General features: G+C 43.2%; 1 protein-coding gene across 1 annotated transcript in view; it reads right to left on the minus strand.

Annotated features, from left to right (window-relative positions):
- Window positions 1-11,954: 11,954 nt before the first annotated feature.
- CASP7 (caspase 7) overlaps window positions 11,955-21,113 on the minus strand; it is a 92,281-nt gene continuing 83,122 nt past the window's right edge. Inside the window, exons 6-7 of the mRNA XM_073556639.1 lie at window positions 15,435-15,573; window positions 11,955-12,625 (exon numbers count right to left, since the gene is read on the minus strand). Of these exons, the coding sequence (XP_073412740.1) occupies window positions 12,402-12,625; window positions 15,435-15,573 (363 nt within the window). The 3' untranslated portion in view covers window positions 11,955-12,401. The remainder of the gene's footprint in view (window positions 12,626-15,434; window positions 15,574-21,113) is intronic.

The raw sequence follows: 21,113 nt of genomic DNA on the forward strand, positions 1-21,113 counted from the left end.
CCTGGGGGGCACCTGCCGGGTCACACTGGGCTGACTGACAGGGAGACGGCCTGCAGCAGGGGGGGCTGTCACACCTTGTGGACTAGATGGCAAAGGGGGATAGTCACACATATCATGCACATTATTATGAGCAGCATCATTATTATCAGACAGTGCGACGTCCAATACAGAGTGTGAAACCCCTCCAACCCCCGACCCCATGGGCACAGCATCCCCAGCCACAGTCTGTGCTTCAGCCTCAGCCTCATCAACACAAACTGTCTGACATATACTGTCCTGCTCCTGTGTGGGGTATTCTGGGACCTGTGGTGCTTCTGCTGGAGTCTGCAGTGTGTGCTCCTGTTCACACTGAGCTGCCTCATCAGCACAAACAGTCTCACATACACTGTCCTGCTCTTGTGTGGGGCATTCTGGGACCTGTGGTGCCTCTGCTGCAGTCTGAAGTGCATGCTCCTGTTCACACTGAGCTGCCTGCTGCTGCTGCAGTTGTTTCCCCTCCTGGAAGCAGAAGCGGGCAGCCTATAACACTGGCCGTGTCCGCTGCTCGGGGGTCCCGTCCTGCACATCAGGGGTCCTGGCCTCTACAGCACAGTCCTGCTTATAGGAGGCGAACCGCTCGCGGTTCCTGTAGGTCTCTGCCAGGGGCCCCATGCTCTCCAGCACAGACTCAGTGTCCTGCACAACACTTGCCAGCTGTACACCCAGTGTGTTCAGTCTCAGGTCATAGGCCTCATTACTGGCAGGATTAGTGATCTTTAGGCTATAGATAAAGTCTACCTCCATTTGCAGCGCTTTTTTTTGCTGCTGTAACTCACCCAGTTTTCGGACAAGTCCCGGTATCTCATCCGCTAGCTGCAGCTCGGGTGCACGCGCCGGCTCCACAGGTTTAGTCTTGACCACGGGTACAGGGGTTTTGAACACCGTCTTGTGCGGGTCCACCACGGATGGTTTTGTGGCCCCTTGGCTGGATGCAGGCTCCGCAGCAGGTTTATCGCTGCCACCTGACTGTGACCGTGTGCGTCCTGACCGCGCCATACTGCCATGCTGCTGTAGGTTCTCCTGCATTGTCTGCCTTTCCAAAGACGTCCGTCTCTGCCTGGAAGCAGCAGAGGTGATCTGCACAGCTGGGGCCGATCTCACCTGTGCACCTGGCAGGAGCTGCTTACTGACTGGGGAGCTACAAGACTTCACATTCAGCTGGTTTCCATCACTCACCAACACTTTTCCTTCTTGCTTCTTTGCTGGAACTGGAGAAGGTTTTCCTTCCAAAACTTTGGTCACAACCTTTTCCTCCTTCACCGAACTGCTGCAGCTTTGACTCGCTGCATTCACTGGACTCACAGCGGCTTTGGGATTAACATTCCCACTAGTAGAAGCCTGGGAGGCTAGTCCCAGTGTAGGCCGGGAAGCCTGGGCCTTGCCAGGGGAGCTTCCCCGCCCAGGGTGGCCCCTCCCTGGGCTTGCTCCAGACATCAGGAGAACCACTGACACACAACCTCACAGCTAGGAGCGGTATTATAGTAGTTATATTCTTGTACATAGGAGCAGTATTATAGTAGTTATATTCTTGTACATAGGAGCAGTATTACAGTAGTTATATTCTTGTACATAAGAAGCAGTATTATACTAGTTATATTCTTGTACATAGGGGCAGTATTATAGTAGTTATATTCTTGTACATAGGAGCAGTATTATAGTAGTTATATTCTTGTACATAGGAAGCAGTATTATACTAGTTATATTCTTGTACATAGGGGCAGTATTATAGTAGATATATTCTTGTACATAGGGGCAGTATTATAGTAGATATATTCTTGTACATAGGGGCAGTATTATAGTAGATATATTCTTCTACATAGGGGCAGTATTATAGTAGATATATTCCTGTACATAGGGGCAGTATTATAGTAGTTATATTCTTGTACATAGGGGCAGTATTATAGTAGATATATTCTTCTACATAGGGGCAGTATTATAGTAGATATATTCCTGTACATAGGGGCAGTATTATAGTAGTTATATTCTTGTACATAGGGGCAGTAATATAGTGATTATAGTAGTTATATTCTTGAACATAGAGCCAGTATTATAGTAGTTATATTCTTGTACATAGCAGTATTATAGCAGTTACATTCTTGTACAAAGGGGCAGTATTATAGTAGTTATATTCTTGCACATAGGGGGCAGAATTATAGTAGTTATATTCTTGTACATAGGAGGCAGTATTATAGTAGTCATATTCTTGTCCATAGGAGCAGTATTATAGTAGTTATATTCTTGTACATAGGTTGCAGTATTATAGTAGTTATATTCTTGTACATAGGAGCAGTATTATAGTAATTATATTCTTGTTCATAGGAAGCAGTATTATAATAGTTATATTCCTGTACATAGGGGCAGTATTATAGTAGTTATATTCTTGTACATAGGAAGCAGTATTATAGTAGTTATATTCTTGTATATGGAGCAGTATTATAGTAGTTATATATTTGTACATAAGAGCAGTATTATAGTAGTTATATTCTTGTACATAGGGGCAGTATTATAGTAGTTATATTCTTGTACATAGGGGCAGTATTATAGTAGATATATTCCTGTACATAGGGGCAGTATTATAGTAGTTATATTCTTGTACATAGGGGCAGTAATATAGTGATTATAGTAGTTATATTCTTGAACATAGAGGCAGTATTATAGTAGTTATATTCTTGTACATAGCAGTATTATAGCAGTTACATTCTTGTACAAAGGGGCAGTATTATAGTAGTTATATTCTTGTACATAGGGGCAGTATTATAGTAGTTATATTCTTGCACATAGGGGGCAGAATTATAGTAGTTATATTCTTGTACATAGGAGGCAGTATTATAGTAGTCATATTCTTGTCCATAGGAGCAGTATTATAGTAGTTATATTCTTGTACATATGTTGCAGTATTATAGTAGTTATATTCTTGTACATAGGAGCAGTATTATAGTAATTATATTCTTGTTCATAGGAAGCAGTATTATAATAGTTATATTCTTGTACATAGGAGCAGTATTATAGTAGTTATATTCTTGTACATAGGAGGCAGTATTATAGTAGTTATATTCTTGTACATAGGAGCAGTATTTTAGAAGTTATATTCTTGTACATAGGAAGCAGTATTATAGTAGTTATATTCTTGTATATGGAGCAGTATTATAGTAGTTATATATTTGTACATAAAAGCAGTATTATAGTAGTTATATTCTTGTACATAGGAGCAGTTTTATAGTAGTTATATTCTTGTACATAGGGGCAGTAATATAGTGATTATAGTAGTTATATTCTTGTACATAGGGGCAGTATTATAGTAGTTATATTCTTGTACATAGGAGCAGTATTATAGTAGTTATATTCTTGTACATAGGAGGCAGTATTATAGTAGTCATATTCTTGTACATAGGAGCAGTATTATAGTAGTTATATTCTTGTACATAGGTGGCAGTATTATAGTAGTTATATTCTTGTACATAGGAGCAGTATTATAGTAGTTATATTCTTGTACATAGGAGTATTATAGTAGTTATATTCTTGTACATAGGAGCAGTATTATAGTAGTTATATTCTTGTACATAGGAGCAGTATTACAGTAGTTATATTCTTGTACATAGGAAGCAGTATTATAGTAGTTATATTCTTGTACATAGGAGAAGTATTATGGTAGTTATATTCTAGTACATAGGAGCAGTATTATAGTAGTTTTATTCTTATACATAGGAGCAGTATTATAGTAGTTATATTCTTGTACATAGGAGCAGTATTATAGTAGTTATATTCTTGTACATAGGAAGCAGTATTATAGTAGTTATATTCTTGTACATAGAAGTATTATAGTAGTTATATTCTTGTACATAGGAGAAGTGTTACAGTAGTTATTATATTCTTGTACATAGGAGCAGTATTATAGTAGTTATATTCTTGTACATAGGAAGCAGTACTATAGTAGTTATATTCTTGTACATAGGAGCAGTATTATAGTAGTTATATTCTTGTACCTAGGAGCAGTATTATAGTAGTTATATTCTTGTACATAGGAAGCAGTATTATAGTAGTTATATTCTTGTACATAGGAGAAGTATTATGGTAGTTATATTCTTGTACATAGGAAGCAGTACTATAGTAGTTATATTCTTGTACATAGGAAGCAGTATTATAGTAGTTATATTCTTGTACCTAGGAGCAGTATTATAGTAGTTATATTCTTGTACATAGGAAGCAGTATTATAGTAGTTATATTCTTGTACATAGGAGAAGTATTATAGTAGTTATATTCTTGTACATAGGAAGCAGTACTATAGTAGTTATATTCTTGTACATAGGAGCAGTATTATAGTAGTTATATTCTTGTACATAGGAGCAGTTTTATAGTAGTTATATTCTTGTACATAGGGGCAGTAATGTAGTGATTATAGTAGTTATATTCTTGTACATAGGGGGCAGTATTATAGCAGTTATATTCTTGTACATAGGAGCAGTATTATAGTAGTTATATTCTTGTACATAGGAGACAGTATTATAGTAGTCATATTCTTGTACATAGGAGCAGTATTATAGTAGTTATATTCTTGTACATAGGTGGCAGTATTATAGTTATATTCTAGTACATAGGAGCAGTATTATAGTAGGTATATTCTTGTAGATAGGAGCAGTATTATAGTTTTTATATTCTTGTACATAGGAAGCAGTATTATAGTAGTTATATTCTTGTACATAGGAGAAGTATTATAGTAGTTATATTCTTGTACATAGGAGCAGTATTATAGTAGTCATATTCTTGTATATGGAGCAGTATTATAGTAGTTATATTTTTGTACGTAGGAGCAGTATTATAGTTATATTCTTCTACATAGGGGCAGTTTTGTAGTAGTTATATTCTTGTACATAGGGGCAGTAATATAGTGATTATAGTAGTTATATTCTTGTACCTAGGGGGCAGTATTATACTATTTATATTCTTGTACATAGGAGCAGTATTATAGTAGTTATATTCTTGTACATAAGAGGCAGTATTATAGCAGTAATATTCTTGTACATAGGAGCAGTATTATAGTAGTTATATTCTTGTACATAGGTGGCAGTATTATAGTTGTTATATTCTCGTACATAGGAGCAGTATTATTGTAGTTATATTCTTGTACATAGGAGCAGTATTATAGTAGTTATATTCTTATACATAGGAGCAGTATTATTTTAGTTATATTCTTGTACATAGGGGCAGTATTATAGTACAGTCATGGCCAAAAGTTTTGAGAATGAGACAAATATTAATTTTTACAAAGTCTACTGCTTCATTTTTTCTAATGGCAATTTGCATATACTCCAGAATGTTATAAAGAGTGATCAGCTTAACAGCAATTACTTGCAAAGTCAATATTTGCCTAGAAAATTAACTTTATCCCCCAAAACACATTTCAACATCATTGCAGCCCTGCCTTAAAAGGACCAGCTAACATCATTTCAGTGATTGCTCCATTAACACAGGTGTGTGTGTTGATGAGGACAGGGCTGGAGTTCAATCTGTCATGATTAAGTAAGAATGACAGCACTGGACACTTTAAAAGGAGGCTGGTGCTTGGCATCATTGTTTCTCTTCTGTTAACCATGGTTATCTCTAAAGAAACACGCGCAGTCATCATTGCACTGCACAAAAATGGCCTAACAGGGAAAAGTATCGCAGCTAGAAAGATTGCACCTCAGTCAACAATCTATCGCATCATCAAGAACTTCAAGGAGAGAGGTTCCCTTGTTGCCAAAAAGGCTCCAGGGCGCCCAAGAAAGACCGTCTCTTAAAAGTGTTTCAGCTGCGGATCGGGCTACCAGCAGTGCAGAGCTTGCTCTGGAATGGCAGCAGGCAGGTGTGAGCGCATCTGCACGCACTGTGAGGCGGAGACTCTTGGAGCAAGGCCTGGTCTCAAGGAGGGCAGCAAAGAAGCCACTTCTCTCCAGAAAAAACATCATGGACAGACTGATATTCTGCAAGATGTACAGGGAGTGGACTGCTGAGGACTGGGGTAAAGTCATTTTCTCTGATGAATCCCCTTTTCGATTGTTTGAGACATCTGGAAAACGACTTATTCGGAGAAGACCAGGTGAGCGCTACCACCAGTCTTGTCTCATGCCAATTGTCAAGCATCCTGAAACCATTCATGTGTGGGGTGGCTTCTCAGCCAAGGGAATGGGCTCACTCTCAGTCTTGCCTAAAAACACAGCCATGAATAAAGAATGGTACCAGAATGTCCTCCGAGAGCAACTTCTCCCAACCGTCCAAGAGCAGTTTGGCGATCAACAATGACTTTTTCAACATGATGGAGCACCTTGCCATAAAGCAAAGGTGATAACTAAATGGCTCAGGGAACAAAACATAGAGATTTTGGGACCATGGCCTGGAAACTCCCCAGATCTTAATCCCATTGAGAACTTGTGGTCAATCATCAAGAGACGGGCGGACAAACAAAAACCTTCAAATTCAGACAAAATACAAGCATTGATTTTGCAAGAATGGACTGCTATCAGTCAGGATTTGATCCAGAAGTTGATTGAGAGCATGCCAGGGAGAATTGCTGAAGTCCTGAAGAAGAAGGGTCAACAATGCAAATATTGACTTACTGCATTAACTCATTCTAACTGTCAATATAACCTTTTGTTACTCATAATATGATTGCAATTATATTTCTGTATGTGATAAAAAAATCTGACACACACATAAAAACCAGAGGCCAGCAGATCATGTGAAAATATAATATTTGTGTCATTCTCTAAACTTTTGGCCATGACTGTAGCTATATTCTTGTACATAAGGGGCAGTATTTAGTAGTTATATTCCTGTACATAGGAGCAGTATTATAGTAGTTATATTCTTGTACATAGGGGCAGCATTATAGTAGTTATATTTTTGTACATATGAGCAGTATTATAGTAGTTATATTCTTGTATATAGGGGGCAGTATTATAGTAGTTATATTCTTGTACATAGGAGAAGTATTATAGTAGTTATATTCTTGTACATAGGAGCAGTATTATAGTAGTTATATTCTTGAACATAGGAAGCAGTATTATAGTAGTTATATTCTTGTATATAGGGGGCAGTATTATAGTAGTTATATTCTTGTACATAGGAGAAGTATTATAGTAGTTATATTCTTGTACATAGGAGCAGTATTATAGTAGTTATATTCTTGTACATAGGAGAAGTATTATAGTAGTTATATTCTTGTACATAGGAGCAGTATTATAGTAGTTATATTCTTGTACATAGGAGAAGTATTATAGTAGTTATATTCTTGTACATAGGAGCAGTATTATAGTAGTTATAGTCTTGTACATAGGAGCAGTATTATAGTAGTTATATTCTTGCATATGGAGCAGTATTATAGTAGTTACAGTGGGGCAAAAAAGTATTTAGTCAGTCAGCAATAGTGCAAGTTCCACCACTTAAAAAGATGAGAGGTGTCTGTAATTTACATCATAGGTAGACCTCAACTATGGGAGACAAACTGAGAAAAAAAAATCCAGAAAATCACATTGTCTGTTTTTTTTTTCATTTTATTTGCATATTATGGTGGAAAATAAGTATTTGGTCAGAAACAAGCAATCAAGATTTCTGGCTCTCACAGACCTGTAACTTCTTCTTTAAGAGTCTCCTCTTTCCTCCACTCATTACCTGTAGTAATGGCACCTGTTTAAACTTGTTATCAGTATAAAAAGACACCTGTGCACACCCTCAAACAGTCTGACTCCAAACTCCACTATGGTGAAGACCAAAGAGCTGTCAAAGGACACCAGAAACAAAATTGTAGCCCTGCACCAGGCTGGGAAGACTGAATCTGCAATAGCCAACCAGCTTGGAGTGAAGAAATCAACTGTGGGAGCAAAATGGAAGACATACAAGACAACTGATAATCTCCCTCGATCTGGTGCTCCACGCAAAATCCCACCCCGTGGGGTCAGAAAGATCACAAGAACAGTGAGCAAAAATCCCAGAACCACGCGGGGGGACCTAGTGAATGAACTGCAGAGAGCTGGGACCAATGTAACAAGGCCTACCATAAGTAACACGCTACGCCACCATGGACTCAGATCCTGCAGTGCCAGACGTGTCCCACTGCTTAAGCCTGTACATGTCCGGGCCCGTCTGAAGTTTGCTAGAGAGCATTTGGATGATCCAGAGGAGTTTTGGGAGAATGTCCTATGGTCTGATGAAACCAAACTGGAACTGTTTGGTAGAAACACAACTTGTTGTGTTTGGAGGAAAAAGAATACTGAGTTGCATCCATCAAACACCATACCTACTGTAAAGCATGGTGGAGGAAACATCATGCTTTGGGGCTGTTTCTCTGCAAAGGGGCCAGGACGACTGATCCGGGTACATGAAAGAATGAATGGGGCCATGTATCGTGAGATTTTGAGTGCAAACCTCCTTCCATCAGCAAGGGCATTGAAGATGAAACGTGGCTGGGTCTTTCAACATGACAATGATCCAAAGCACACCGCCAGGGCAACGAAGGAGTGGCTTCGTAAGAAGCATTTCAAGGTCCTGGAGTGGCCTAGCCAGTCTCCAGATCTCAACCCTATAGAAAACCTTTGGAGGGAGTTGAAAGTCCGTGTTGCCAAGCGAAAAGCCAAAAACATCACTGCTCTAGAGGAGATCTGCATGGAGGAATGGGCCAACATACCAACAACAGTGTGAGGCAACCTTGTGAAGACTTACAGAAAACGTTTGACCTCTGTCATTGCCAACAAAGGATATATCACAAAGTATTGAGATGAAATTTTGTTTCTGACCAAATACTTATTTTCCACCATAATATGCAAATAAAATGAAAAAAAACAGACAATGTGATTTTCTGGATTTTTTTTTCTCAGTTTGTCTCCCATAGTTGAGGTCTACCTATGATGTAAATTACAGACGCCTCTCATCTTTTTAAGTGGTGGAACTTGCACTATTGCTGACTGACTAAATACTTTTTTGCCCCACTGTATATTTTTGTACATAGGAGCAGTATTAGGCTAAGTTCACACGTACCGGAACTCTCGCGGAAATTACCGCGAGAATTCCGGAATTCCAGTCCGCGGGAAAATCGCATGTTAAATTCCCGCGATTTTCCCGCGGAAAAACTAGCATTTTGCAAGCGTAATTAGCTTGCAAAATGCTAGCGTTCTCCAAGCGATCTGTAGCATCGCTTGGACAACTGATTGACAGGTTGGTCACACTCGTCAAACATAGTGTTTGACGAGTGTGACCAACTTTTTACTACTGAGGCTGCCTATGCAGCCTCAGTAGTAAAATATAGAATGTAAAAAAAAAATAAAAAACGGTGTTATTCTCACCCTCCGACGTCCCGCGCATCCGTTCCCAGTAATCCTTTGCGAAAATGCCCGCGATGACGTCAGTTCTCGCGGGATCGCGACGTCTCGCGGTAATTCGCGATGACGTCGCGCGAATGACCGTGAGACTTCGCGATCCCGCGAGATCGGACGCCATCGCGGGCATTTTCGCAAAGGACTACTGGGAGAGGAGCGTGAAGAGAAGCGGGAAGACTGCGCGGGACGCTGGAGGGTGAGAATAACAATATTTTTTAGTTTTAAATTCTTTTTTTTTTACAGGGATATGGTACCCAAAGCCCGGAGGACAGTCTCCTCTCCTCCGGACCGTGGGTACCATCCGCAAATGTTCTGCTTACTTTCCCCATGGTGTGCACAGCCACATGCGGGAAGTAAGCGGAACAATGCATTCCTATGGGTGCGGGATCGCCGCGATTCCGCAAATTAATGAGCATGCTGCGGTTTTTACCGCGAAGCGATTCCGCCGCGGTAAAAACCGCAGCATTAGCACAGCATTGCGGAATCCCATAGGAATGCATGGAATGCTTATTTTTCGCGTTTTCGCGGCAAAATCGCGCGGTTAAAACAGCCGCGGAAACGCGAAAAAAACGCCACGTGTGAACCCAGCCTTATAGTAGTTATAATCTTGTACATAGGAGCAGTATTATAGTAGTTATATTCTTGCATATGGAGAAGTATTATAGTAGTTATATTCTTGTATATAGGAGCAGTATTATAGTAGTTATATTCTTGTACATAGGTGGCAGTATTATAGTAGTTATATTCTTGTACATAGGGGGAGTATTATAGTAGTCATATTCTTGTACATAGGAGCAGTATTATAGTAGTCATATTCTTGTACATAGGAGCAGTATTATAGTAGTTATATTCTTGTACATAGGGGGAGTATTATAGTAGTCATATTCTTGTACATAGGAGCAGTATTATAGTAGTCATATTCTTGTACATAGGAGCAGTATTATAGTAGTTATATTCTTGTACATAGGTGGCAGTATTATAGTAGTTATATTCTTGTACATAGGGGGAGTATTATAGTAGTCATATTCTTGTACATAGGAGCAGTATTATAGTAGTCATATTCTTGTACATAGGAGCAGTATTATAGTAGTTATATTCTTGTACATAGGAGCAGTATTATAGTAGTCATATTCTTGTACATAGGAGCAGTATTATAGTAGTTATATTCTTGTACATAGGTGGCAGTATTATAGTAGTTATATTCTTGTACATAGGAGCAGTATTATAGTAGTTATATTCTTGTACATAGGGGGAGTATTATAGTAGTTATATTCTTGTACATAGGATCAGTATTATAGTAGTTGTATTGTTGTACATAGGTGGCAGTATTATAGTAGTTATATTCTTGTACATAGGAGCAGTATTATAGTAGTCATATTCTTGTACATAGGAGCAGTATTATAGTAGTTATATTCTGTACATAGGAGCAGTATTATAGTAGTTATATTCTTGTACATAGGGAGCAGTATTATAGTAGTTATATTCTTTTACATAGGAGCAGTATTATAGTAGTTATATTCTTATACATAGGAGCAGTATTATAGCAGTTATATTCTTATACATAGGAGCAGTATTATAGTAGTTATATTCTGTACATAGGAGCAGTATTATAGTAGTTATATTCTTGTACATAGGAGCAGTATTATTGTAGTTATATTCTTGTACATAGGAGCAGTATTATACTAGTTATATTCGTGTACATAGGGGCAGTGTATAGTAGTTATATTCTTGTACATAGGGGCAGTAATATAGTGATTATAGTAGTTATATTCTTGTACATAGGGGGCAGTATTATAGTAGTTATATTCTTGTACATAGGAGCAGTATTATAGTAGTTATATTCTTGTACATAGGTGGCAGTATTATAGTAGTTATATTCTTGTACATAGGAGAAGTATTATAGTAGTTATATTCTTGTACATAGGGGCAGTATTATAGTAGTTATATTCTTGTACATATGGGCAGTATTATAGTAGTTATATTCTTGTACATAGGAGCAGTATTATACTAGTTATATTCGTGTACATAGGGGCAGTGTATAGTAGTTATATTCTTGTACATAGGGGCAGTAATATAGTGATTATAGTAGTTATATTCTTGTACATAGGGGCAGTATTATAGTAGTTATATTCTTGTACATAGGTGGCAGTATTATAGTAGTTATATTCTTGTACATAGGAGAAGTATTATAGTAGTTATATTCTTGTACATAGGAGCAGTTTTATAGTAGTTATATTCTTGTACATAGGGGCAGTAATATAGTGATTATAGTAGTTATATTCTTGTACATAGGAGCAGTATTATAGTAGTTATATTCTTGTACATAGGGAGCAGTATTATAGTAGTTATATTCTTGTACATAGGGGCAGTATTATAGTAGTTATATTCTTGTACATAGGGAGCAGTATTATAGTAGTTATATTCTTGTACATAGGAGCAGTATTATAGTAGTTATATTCTTGTACATAGGAGCAGTATTATAGTCTTTCTCCTGCACTTATTTCTCATACTTCTCACAGGTTATTGAGAATATAAAATATTTGCTTTATAAAAAGAAGAACATTGAGAAGAAGATAATTTGTTTTTATTAAAACCTATTTTATAAAACCTTTCCAGCATGGATTTTTCGCTCTCATGTTGCATTCTCCTGACCGGTGACTGATTCTCGCCGTTTGTGGATAGTTCCTTTTATTTCCATATATTCAATCTTCTTGGACTTTTGCAGGCAGTGGGCGGAGTTTGTGACAGAAGGGGGAGGGGCTATTGATTAACAAATCACCCACTCCTGGTTTTGGCTACAAATACTGATGTAAAATACTGACCATGTGAACGTGGCCTAAAGCTGGGACCTGCTCTGTAATCCGCACGGTGGAGACCACAGAACTTAGAGAAGACGGACACGATCACATGACACAGACATAAGGAAATGCTGAGATTCCAGGCGGGATCCACGTTGTGACCGTTGCCCGGAGGCTCCCTGAATATAAGTGACCCCCCGAGGGGCTGAGCATCTTCTAGAAGTACAGCTCCTTGGTGAGCATGGACACCACGCACGGGATCTGCTTCTTCTCGCTGTAGCGCGGGTCATCGGACCAGGACTCGAAGTTGGTCGCCACCAGGTAGTTGACTCTGGTGAGGATCTGCATGATCTCCAGCTGCTTCCCGTGCTCGTTGAGAACGCTGCAGAGCGCCTGGACGAACCAAGACCCCCGGCCCGGATTCCTCCAGGAGTAGTAACCTGCAGAGACAGGGGGGTCAGGGGTCTATAGAGCTGATGAGCCCATCACTAGTCTGCTGATGGCTGGCACTGAATGAGGATGAACAATTATACCGCCATCCTGTGCACAGCTTCTCTCAGATACAGTGCTATCAGCAGCAGCTGCACCAACCTGTCTGCTGCTTTGTTACAATGTATCAGTCTGGTGTCTGCACTGGATACAATGTATCCACAGCTGAGAGCAGGAGACAGGATTACAGCTGGGAATGCACACAACACTGTCCCCAATCACTGATGTAGATACTGATATATGTATATTAGCAGTGCAGCACAGAAGCTAAGCCAGACCCCTACCCTGTCAATACGTTGACTGTGACAGAAGGGGGCTGGCTGACTGCTGATATCAATGGATGATGTATAACGAGAAGGGGGCTGACTGACTGCTGATATCAATGGGCGAAGCATAAAGAGACAAGGGGGCTGGCTGACTGCTGATATCAATGGATGATTTATAACCAGAAGGGGGCTGGCTGACTGCTGATATCAATGGGTGATGTATAATGAGAAGGGGGCTGGCTGACTGCTGATATTAATGGGCGAAGCATAAAGAGACAAGGGGGCTGGCTGACTGCTGATATCAATGGATGATGTATAACGAGAAGGGGGCTGGCTGACTGCTGATATCAATGGGCGATGTATAAAGAGACAAGGGGGCTGGCTGACTGCTGATATCAATGGATGATGTATAATGAGAAGGGGGCTGGCTGACTGCTGATATCAATGGGTGATGTATAAAGAGAAGGGGGTTGGCTGACTGCTGATATCAATGGATGATGTATAAAGAGAAGGGGGCTGGCTGACTGCTGATATCAATGGGTGATGTATAAAGAGGAGGGAGCTGGCTGACTGCTGATATCAATGGATGATGTATAAAGAGAAGGGGGCTGGCTGACTGCTATCAATTGATGATGTATAAAGAGAAGGGGGCTGGCTGGCTGCTGATATCAATGGGTGATGTATAAAGAGAAGGGGGCTGGCTGACTGCTGATATCAATGGGCGATGATGATGAAAACCAAAGGACCACAAAGGAGTATAAACGTTCATGTTCATATTAAAAATATACAAATTTTATATGTTTTGTCTTTGTCTTAACATTTTTAATTGTTTGTTTTTGATTCTAGTTGTCTTTTGTGATCAAGTAGTTCTTTCATAGTTTTGGATGGCTGAAGAGACAAAGATCTGTTACGGGCTGTGTTTCTTCTGAAGCTAATCTCATGTGAACTCCAACATCTTTATGGAACATTTCACAACTCCACATTGGGGTTTTTAGGATGATTCATGTGGCACTTTCTTGTTTATACTCTTTGCTTTGATTATTATTACATATAGTAACATGTCACTATTATATTCATATTTAAACAATCTTTTTTAGATACATAAAATCACTATGTGGCATATATATGTTCTTAAATGTATGCACTTCTTTTTAGCACTTTACTATTTTTCTGTATCTATACCTTTAAGTCTGCTCATAGTGCGCATGTCTGGGGATTCAGGCACCACGGAGCATCACTTGTGGCACCTGGTGATGACGTCTACGTGTCATTGACTTCACTGGTGCGTGGCGTTGTTCTAGCCATGCCACGGGTGATGTAATTTCCGGGGCGGTCTCCCGATACACGCGCCGTGATGGTGAGCAGCTGCTTCTGGGGTTATTTACCGGCGGCCCGTTATGACACATTTTATCGCACCTTGATAAAGTGATGCGAAACGCGCGTCGGTGGCGGTGGGCTCTGGTCCTGTTTGACACAACATGGGTAAGCACTATGCTTGAATGATCCATAGTATTCCAGCGTACTTTCTTAAGCACGTGCAACGGATTTTGTTGGTAAAGCGGATTTAAAACATCTAGCCTGTTTTTCTGTGTCTATGATTTCTTTGGCACTGTAGCGCTTTGCATATATTTTTATAAAGTGACCTTGGCCATCATTACCTGATCCTTGTACTTATATATGTATGTACTGTTGTATTTACAGAATATATGTTTAATAAAATTTGTATATTTTTAATATAAACATGGACGTTATACTCCTTTGTGGTGCTTTGGTATTCATGATTATATTCAGGAGTGTCCTATAGGGGGCCTGCATTATTCTATTATGGCTGCTGGTTGGTTTGGCATCCCAATTATTACTGTGCCTTTCTTGGTCTGTATTCATCTATCAATGGGCGATGTATAAAGAGACAAGGGGGCTGACTGACTGCTGATATCAATGGGCGATGTATAAAGAGACAAGGGGGCTGGCTGACTGCTGATATCAATGGGTGATCTATAAAGAGACAAGGGGGCTAACTGACTGCTGATATCAATGGGTGATCTATAAAGAGACAAGGGGGCTGGCTGACTGCTGATATCAATGGCCGATGTACAGAAAGAGAAGGGGGCTGGTTTTGCTGGTCAATTAAGCATTCAGTCTGCCCCATCACGTTATACATCAGCTATTGATATGATGCGCTAGGCCCCCCTCAATGTATCGGCTGGGACAAAAGGGGGCTGCCTGACTGCTTATTTCTATAGCTAGGCCAGTCCCCTTCTCTCTCTATATTTGGGTTATTGATATAAGTAGTCAGTCCCTCAGTTTATACATCGGTTGGGACAGAGACGGGGGCTGATTGTTTAGTCCTGGGTCTGCTCTCGCCTCCCTGTTTTTCTGCCACTGCAGCTCCTATGGAGCGACCCTCTGCTCCTATACTGTAGATATGGGTGATGTGGCCCTGCAGGACCGTCTGTGGCGTCTCCGCCCCTCTCCATTCTCTGCTCATCAGTACCTGGCACAGTTGAGTAGGCAAAGAGAAAATCGGCCTCCACCGGGATCTTGTATCTGGGATTGGCGTCCGTCTCCAGCGAGTCGTTGGCCGGCCCCGAGTCGGTCTGAATCCCATCATCGAACTCTGAGCCCCGGCAGGCCTGGAACATTACAGAAACCATTAGACTCACACCGATTGTAATGGAAGACGCTGTTGGGTTTGGCATCAGGGGATGACTCGGTAAATGGGCAGGGAAACCACCGGGAAGCAGAGAGACGGGGCTGGATATAGGCGATACATCATACATGTATGTGACCCTGAGGGGCTCAGGACTTGTGTCATGTAGTCAGGCTCACGGGCCCCAATGTAAAATCTCCAACAATGCCCCCCTAATTAATGGGAATAGTCTTCTTATATGAGCCAGAGACCTTTTGGGCCCCTCTAGGCTCCGGGGCCCACTATAGCTACATGACACATCTATACAGGGTGCAGAGGTCCTTGAGGGGCCTAGAGACCCATCTTCCTACACAATGTTTCCAGTGTAGAAAATGTGAGAAACAGTCGGGACTGATACATTGTAACAAACTATCGAGCAAGATTCACATGGATCAGTTTAGCTCCAATCTGAACAGGAATGTAACAGACCCTCAGCTGTAAAAAGTTTCCATTCACCGCAGCAAACAGAGATTCTGGAAATAGGAATAGAGAGGCCTCATCTATAAGAAAGTAGATATCACACTGATGGCAACCAATATGTAAGAAGTGGTCCCAAAAACTGGTACTTTCTGAATAAAAGTATATTCTTTATTGTAAAGACAATTAAAAAGTACAAAAAAGGTGCTAGATCACAGAATAATAATGAACAGGGACTGGAGTATCCTACAACAAAAAAACGTAGAAGCAGTGCGAAACGCGCGTCGGGGCAGAGGGACGCCCGGGGATTTCCACCAGCCCTTCATTAGGTATGTAATGCCCTGCTACTTATCATTTCACAATTTCCCAGGTGTTGTGTATTTTTTGGCTAATAGCGGCTCTTTCCAGTATAGTCAACATTAGGACATTTTAACCCCTATATTTTCTGTATAATATGCATTCATGGCAGTGTTTGGATTAAAGTGGGTTGTATTGTCCTATGACTACTATTTACTGTTATTTTGCTGCTATCATTAGTTTTTCATATGTTGTCTTTTCCAGTGTGGATTTCATTTATTATTATCATCAGTGCACCTTTGTGATTGTATTGTATTCTACTGTTTGGGGCATGAGTACATCAGGGTTTTTTTGTTGTTGGATACCCTAATGCTTTGTAGCCCTTCTTTATTATTGTTCTGTGATCTAGCACCTGTCACGATCCATGCTGGATTGTGACAGATAAAAGCACATGTAACCTTTTTTTTTCCCTTTAAGCTGTTTGCTTAAACTTAGTTTTGCCCCCGGTGGCCATTAGGGTCATTACACAGTGGTGTCTTTAGTTCTAGTTTTGCCCCCGGTGGTGGCTAGTATTATTACACGGGAATCACTAGCAGGTGTGATTACTCTGGCTCTTGCCTATAAAGGAGAGTCAAGTGGTCTCACTCACTGTTGGTGATATTGGTCATTTCCAACCATCCTTGGTAGAGGAAGGAGCTAGAGAAGAGTTCCTTGCAGCTCAGCCAGAGTCCTGGTGTGGAAGGAGCAACAGTGAGTAGTTCCTTGCAGCTCTGAAAAGCTTTGGTGAAGTAGCAGCTATTCAGGAGGAAAGCTGCACTGAGGTGCTGGACTCTGTTGCTGGGAGCAATAGCAACAGAGCAAAGCTAAGTGTTTTTTCCCTGTTTGTAACTTTCCTTATGTGTGTTTTAGTGCAGTGGTGGGATTAGTTTCTGCACCGTCCAATTCATTAGAAAGGGATAGGTGCAGGGCGAGCTAGGGTTTTTAGGTATCCTGCTCGTCGCCAGGTGCGGAACCTGCCTAGGGACCGTCAGGAGTGTAGAGACACTGACTCAGGGGAGTGCAGGAGGTCTCCACGTCCCCGTTCCCTATTGCAGGGCCCTCCATTATATCGGTTTCCCTGGTGTTTCCCTTATCTCTGTAAGTTCACCCTGCTGGAGGCGGTGTATCCAGATACACGTGTAACTATTGAAATTTGCCTGCGGGAGGCGGCGTATCCGGCTGCACGTTTCTTTGTTTAAATTCGCCCTGCTGGAGGCGGTGTATCCAGGGTCACGGGTGTCATAGAAATTCGCCCTGCTGGAGGCGGAGTATCCAGTCATCCGTGACATCACAGCACCTTTCTTGTATTTATATTTTAAATTGTCTTTACAATAAAGAATATACTTTTATTCCAAAAGTACCAGTTTTTGGGACCACTTCTTACATATTTCCATCACTGTGATATCTAGTCATTTGTGGTACGTGCACCCGTATGAGATATGGGTTGTGTTACTTGGGGCTGCACAGAGCGAGTCTTTATTCCTCGCAGTAGCCACTGGCTTTCAGTCATAGAGTTGGCCGCTGTGGCTTTAGTCGCTCCTCAGCACACCGTGTCTGGCCGCCCTGGGACTTGGATTGACAGCTCACTCTGCACAGATGCACTGCACACCCTGCTGTCAATCAAACTGCTGGGAGTGGTTCTCTCTGTCGGTCACTATGCATTGAGCAGTGACTGAAGACCCACCGGCCGGCTCTAGGACTGAAAGCCGGAGGCTACTCGGAGGAATAAACATTACTTTTCCCTAATAACCGGCCCCACCGGACACCACTGTGACTTTTGCTACCTGCAGATTAACCCTATATATGCTGGCTTATTGTTTCTTCAGACACAACAGTTTCCCTTTAACTTTCTTTCTGTAGATTACACTGTAACGCTCCCGGCACTGTGTGCCAGTGTCTTGCCAGGTGCTGCCGGTGCCAGCCGGATAACACCCAATGCCACAGCCAACGTCACAGAAAGTCCCCGCAACATTACAAAAAGCTCCTCTTATGACAAGATTGGCAAGGAGCCAATCAGATCTCTCTATGCAGGGAGGGGCCAAAGGGAGATTTTAGGGCCACAAGTCACCCTACTCCTGAAGTACTTACAGCCGCATCCCAGCAGAGCAGCCACTCAATATCACGTATCCCTCTCCTGCTCTTCCATAAGGAGTGGGTGCAGGGCAGCAGGCACACGGCACCGAGGCCCCATTGTTCCAGGTCCCAAAAACTGGGAATTCTGGTCCTGATGCCAAAAACTGACTCATCCACAAGTGAAAGTTCTGTGACAGCCAATAAATGCTGGGGATTTTATTAATGAGTTGGTGCCACAACTGCGGTGAAGAAAACAAACACAAACTTGTGTGTACTCATTCCTATGTACTGAGGGGTGGGGGTCTCCCATGGGCCGATAAGTCCTCTACATCAGCAGTTATCTGTGTGCCAGGGGGGCACACCGCTTACTCCGGTCTGGCTGCTTGCAGCTTCCAGGATTTCTGCTTGTTGTAACCAGTGCTGAGAATCCTTAATGACCATGGGTTGAACATCACTCGGTGGAAAAAGCCCCACTTTGGTCACTTTTCTAATTTTAAATGGGAGCTGAGAAATTATTAGGCTAAAAGTATAAAAATGGTGGACAGCCCCGAAAAAGAGGGTCCGGACAACACGGTGGCAGATAGATCTGTATACAAGCTGTACGCTGGCGGGAAGATGGAGCTATACACTGTACACATGCGCTGTGGTGGAAGTGCCTAGGGCAGCCACAGTGAGGAGAGCCGCAGAGGACACCACGACAGTGGCACAGACAGAAAAAGAAGGTACCCGGGTCTGTGTGAAAAGGGACTGAAAAAAATGCTGTCATGGTTTGTGGAAGTCGTCAAGGAAGTTGGTGAATAAAACACGGACTTGTTGAATGCACTTTCCTGTCTCAGTCTCCAGTCTATTTGTGGGTCACCCCCAGTTCTGTTGGACCAGCACACCTCTCCCGCCTATCAGCAGCAATATCGCCTCATCTCCCTCAGCCCTGCCTAGCCCTAACCCTACATTTAGGTAAACTTTCTCTCCAGTGGCGCGATCCCGGATAAAGCCATACCCTTTTTCCCTGTTTGCGTACACCAGCCTCCCGATAGACCGTGGAGCCGCCATGCCCGCCTCTCCTTTTTCATGGAGCAGCCCCCAGATCTCCCGCTCTCTGGCCTTTTTTCCTTCAGTGACGTCCGCCACCCAGACGGAGGGTCCGGTATAGGCCGCAGAGTCCGGTCTTTTCACACAGACCCTGGTACCACCTTTTTCTGTCTGTGTCACTATCGTGGTGTCCTCTGCGGCTCTCCTCACTGTGGCTGCCCTAGGCACTTCCACCACAGCACATCGCCGTTCAAAGTACACTGTCACTTATTCCACTCAGACCATCTCCGTCTGATGCTTCGGTGTTCCTGGGTCACCCCCCGTGACCGTCTCTACTGTCTTGTGCTCTCTGAGGGCTCTCCACTGCGCAGCAGACCCTCCTTACTAGTGAGCTCCCCTGGCTGACTGACTCTTCTGGAAGCTTCCCTCAACCTTTATACTATCAGTCCTGGTAGCTACGCCCATTGTCACCTTTGACCAATCAGAGAGACCTTGACCTGTGGCAGCTATGTAAAACTCTCTTCTGTGCTCACCACTGCCCTCTAATGGTCACTCTCAGTACGGCACTCTTCACAGTGCCTCTGTCAGGTCAACACAGAGCCATACACCAGGGAGCTGCGGGGGGGATGCAGCCAAACACCAGGGAGCTGTGGGGGGGATGCAGCCAAACACCAGGGAGCTGTGGGGGGGATGCAGCCAAACACCAGGGAGCTGTGGGGGGATGGAGCCGTACACCAGGGAGCTGTGGGGGGGATGGAGCCAAACACCAGGGAGCTGCGGGGGGGGGGGATGGAGCCGTACACCAGGGAGCTGCGGGGGGGGGGGGATGGAGCCAAACACCAGGGAGCTGCGGGGGGGGGGGGGATGGAGCCAAACACCAGGGAGCTGCGGGGGGGGGGGATGGAGCCGTACACCAGGGAGCTGCGGGGGGGGGGATGGAGCCAAACACCAGGGAGCTGTGGGGGGGGGGGGATGTAGCCGTACACCAGGAAAATGTGCTGCAGGGGGGGATGGAGCCGTACACCAGGGAGCTGCGGGGGGGGGGATGGAGCCATACACTAGGGAGCTGTGGGGGGGATGCAGCCAAACACCAGGGAGCTGCGGGGGGGGATGGAGCCATACACTAGGGAGCTGCGAGGAGGATGGAGCCGTACACCAGGGAGCTGCGAGGGGGGGATGCAGCCGTACACCAGGGATCTGTGGGGGGGGGATGGAGCCGTACACCAGGGAGCTGCGGGGGGGGGATGGAGCCGTACACCAGGGAGCTGTGGGGGGGGGGATGTAGCCGTACACCAGGGAGCTGCGGGGGGGGGGATGGAGCCGTACACCAGGGAGCTGTGGGGGGGGGGGGATGTAGCCGTACACCAGGAAAATGTGCTGCAGGGGGGGATGGAGCCGTACACCAGGGAGCTGCGGGGGGGGGGATGGAGCCATACACTAGGGAGCTGTGGGGGGGATGCAGCCATACACCAGGGAGCTGCGGGGGGGGATGGAGCCATACACTAGGGAGCTGCGAGGAGGATGGAGCCGTACACCAGGGAGCTGCGAGGGGGGGATGCAGCCGTACACCAGGGATCTGTGGGGGGGGGATGGAGCCGTACACCAGGGAGCTGCGGGGGGGGGATGGAG

Source organism: Dendrobates tinctorius, unplaced genomic scaffold (assembly GCF_039654945.1).
Source record: "Dendrobates tinctorius isolate UK_male_01 unplaced genomic scaffold, ASM3965494v1 ptg000236l, whole genome shotgun sequence".
Classification (NCBI taxonomy): domain Eukaryota; kingdom Metazoa; phylum Chordata; class Amphibia; order Anura; family Dendrobatidae; genus Dendrobates; species Dendrobates tinctorius.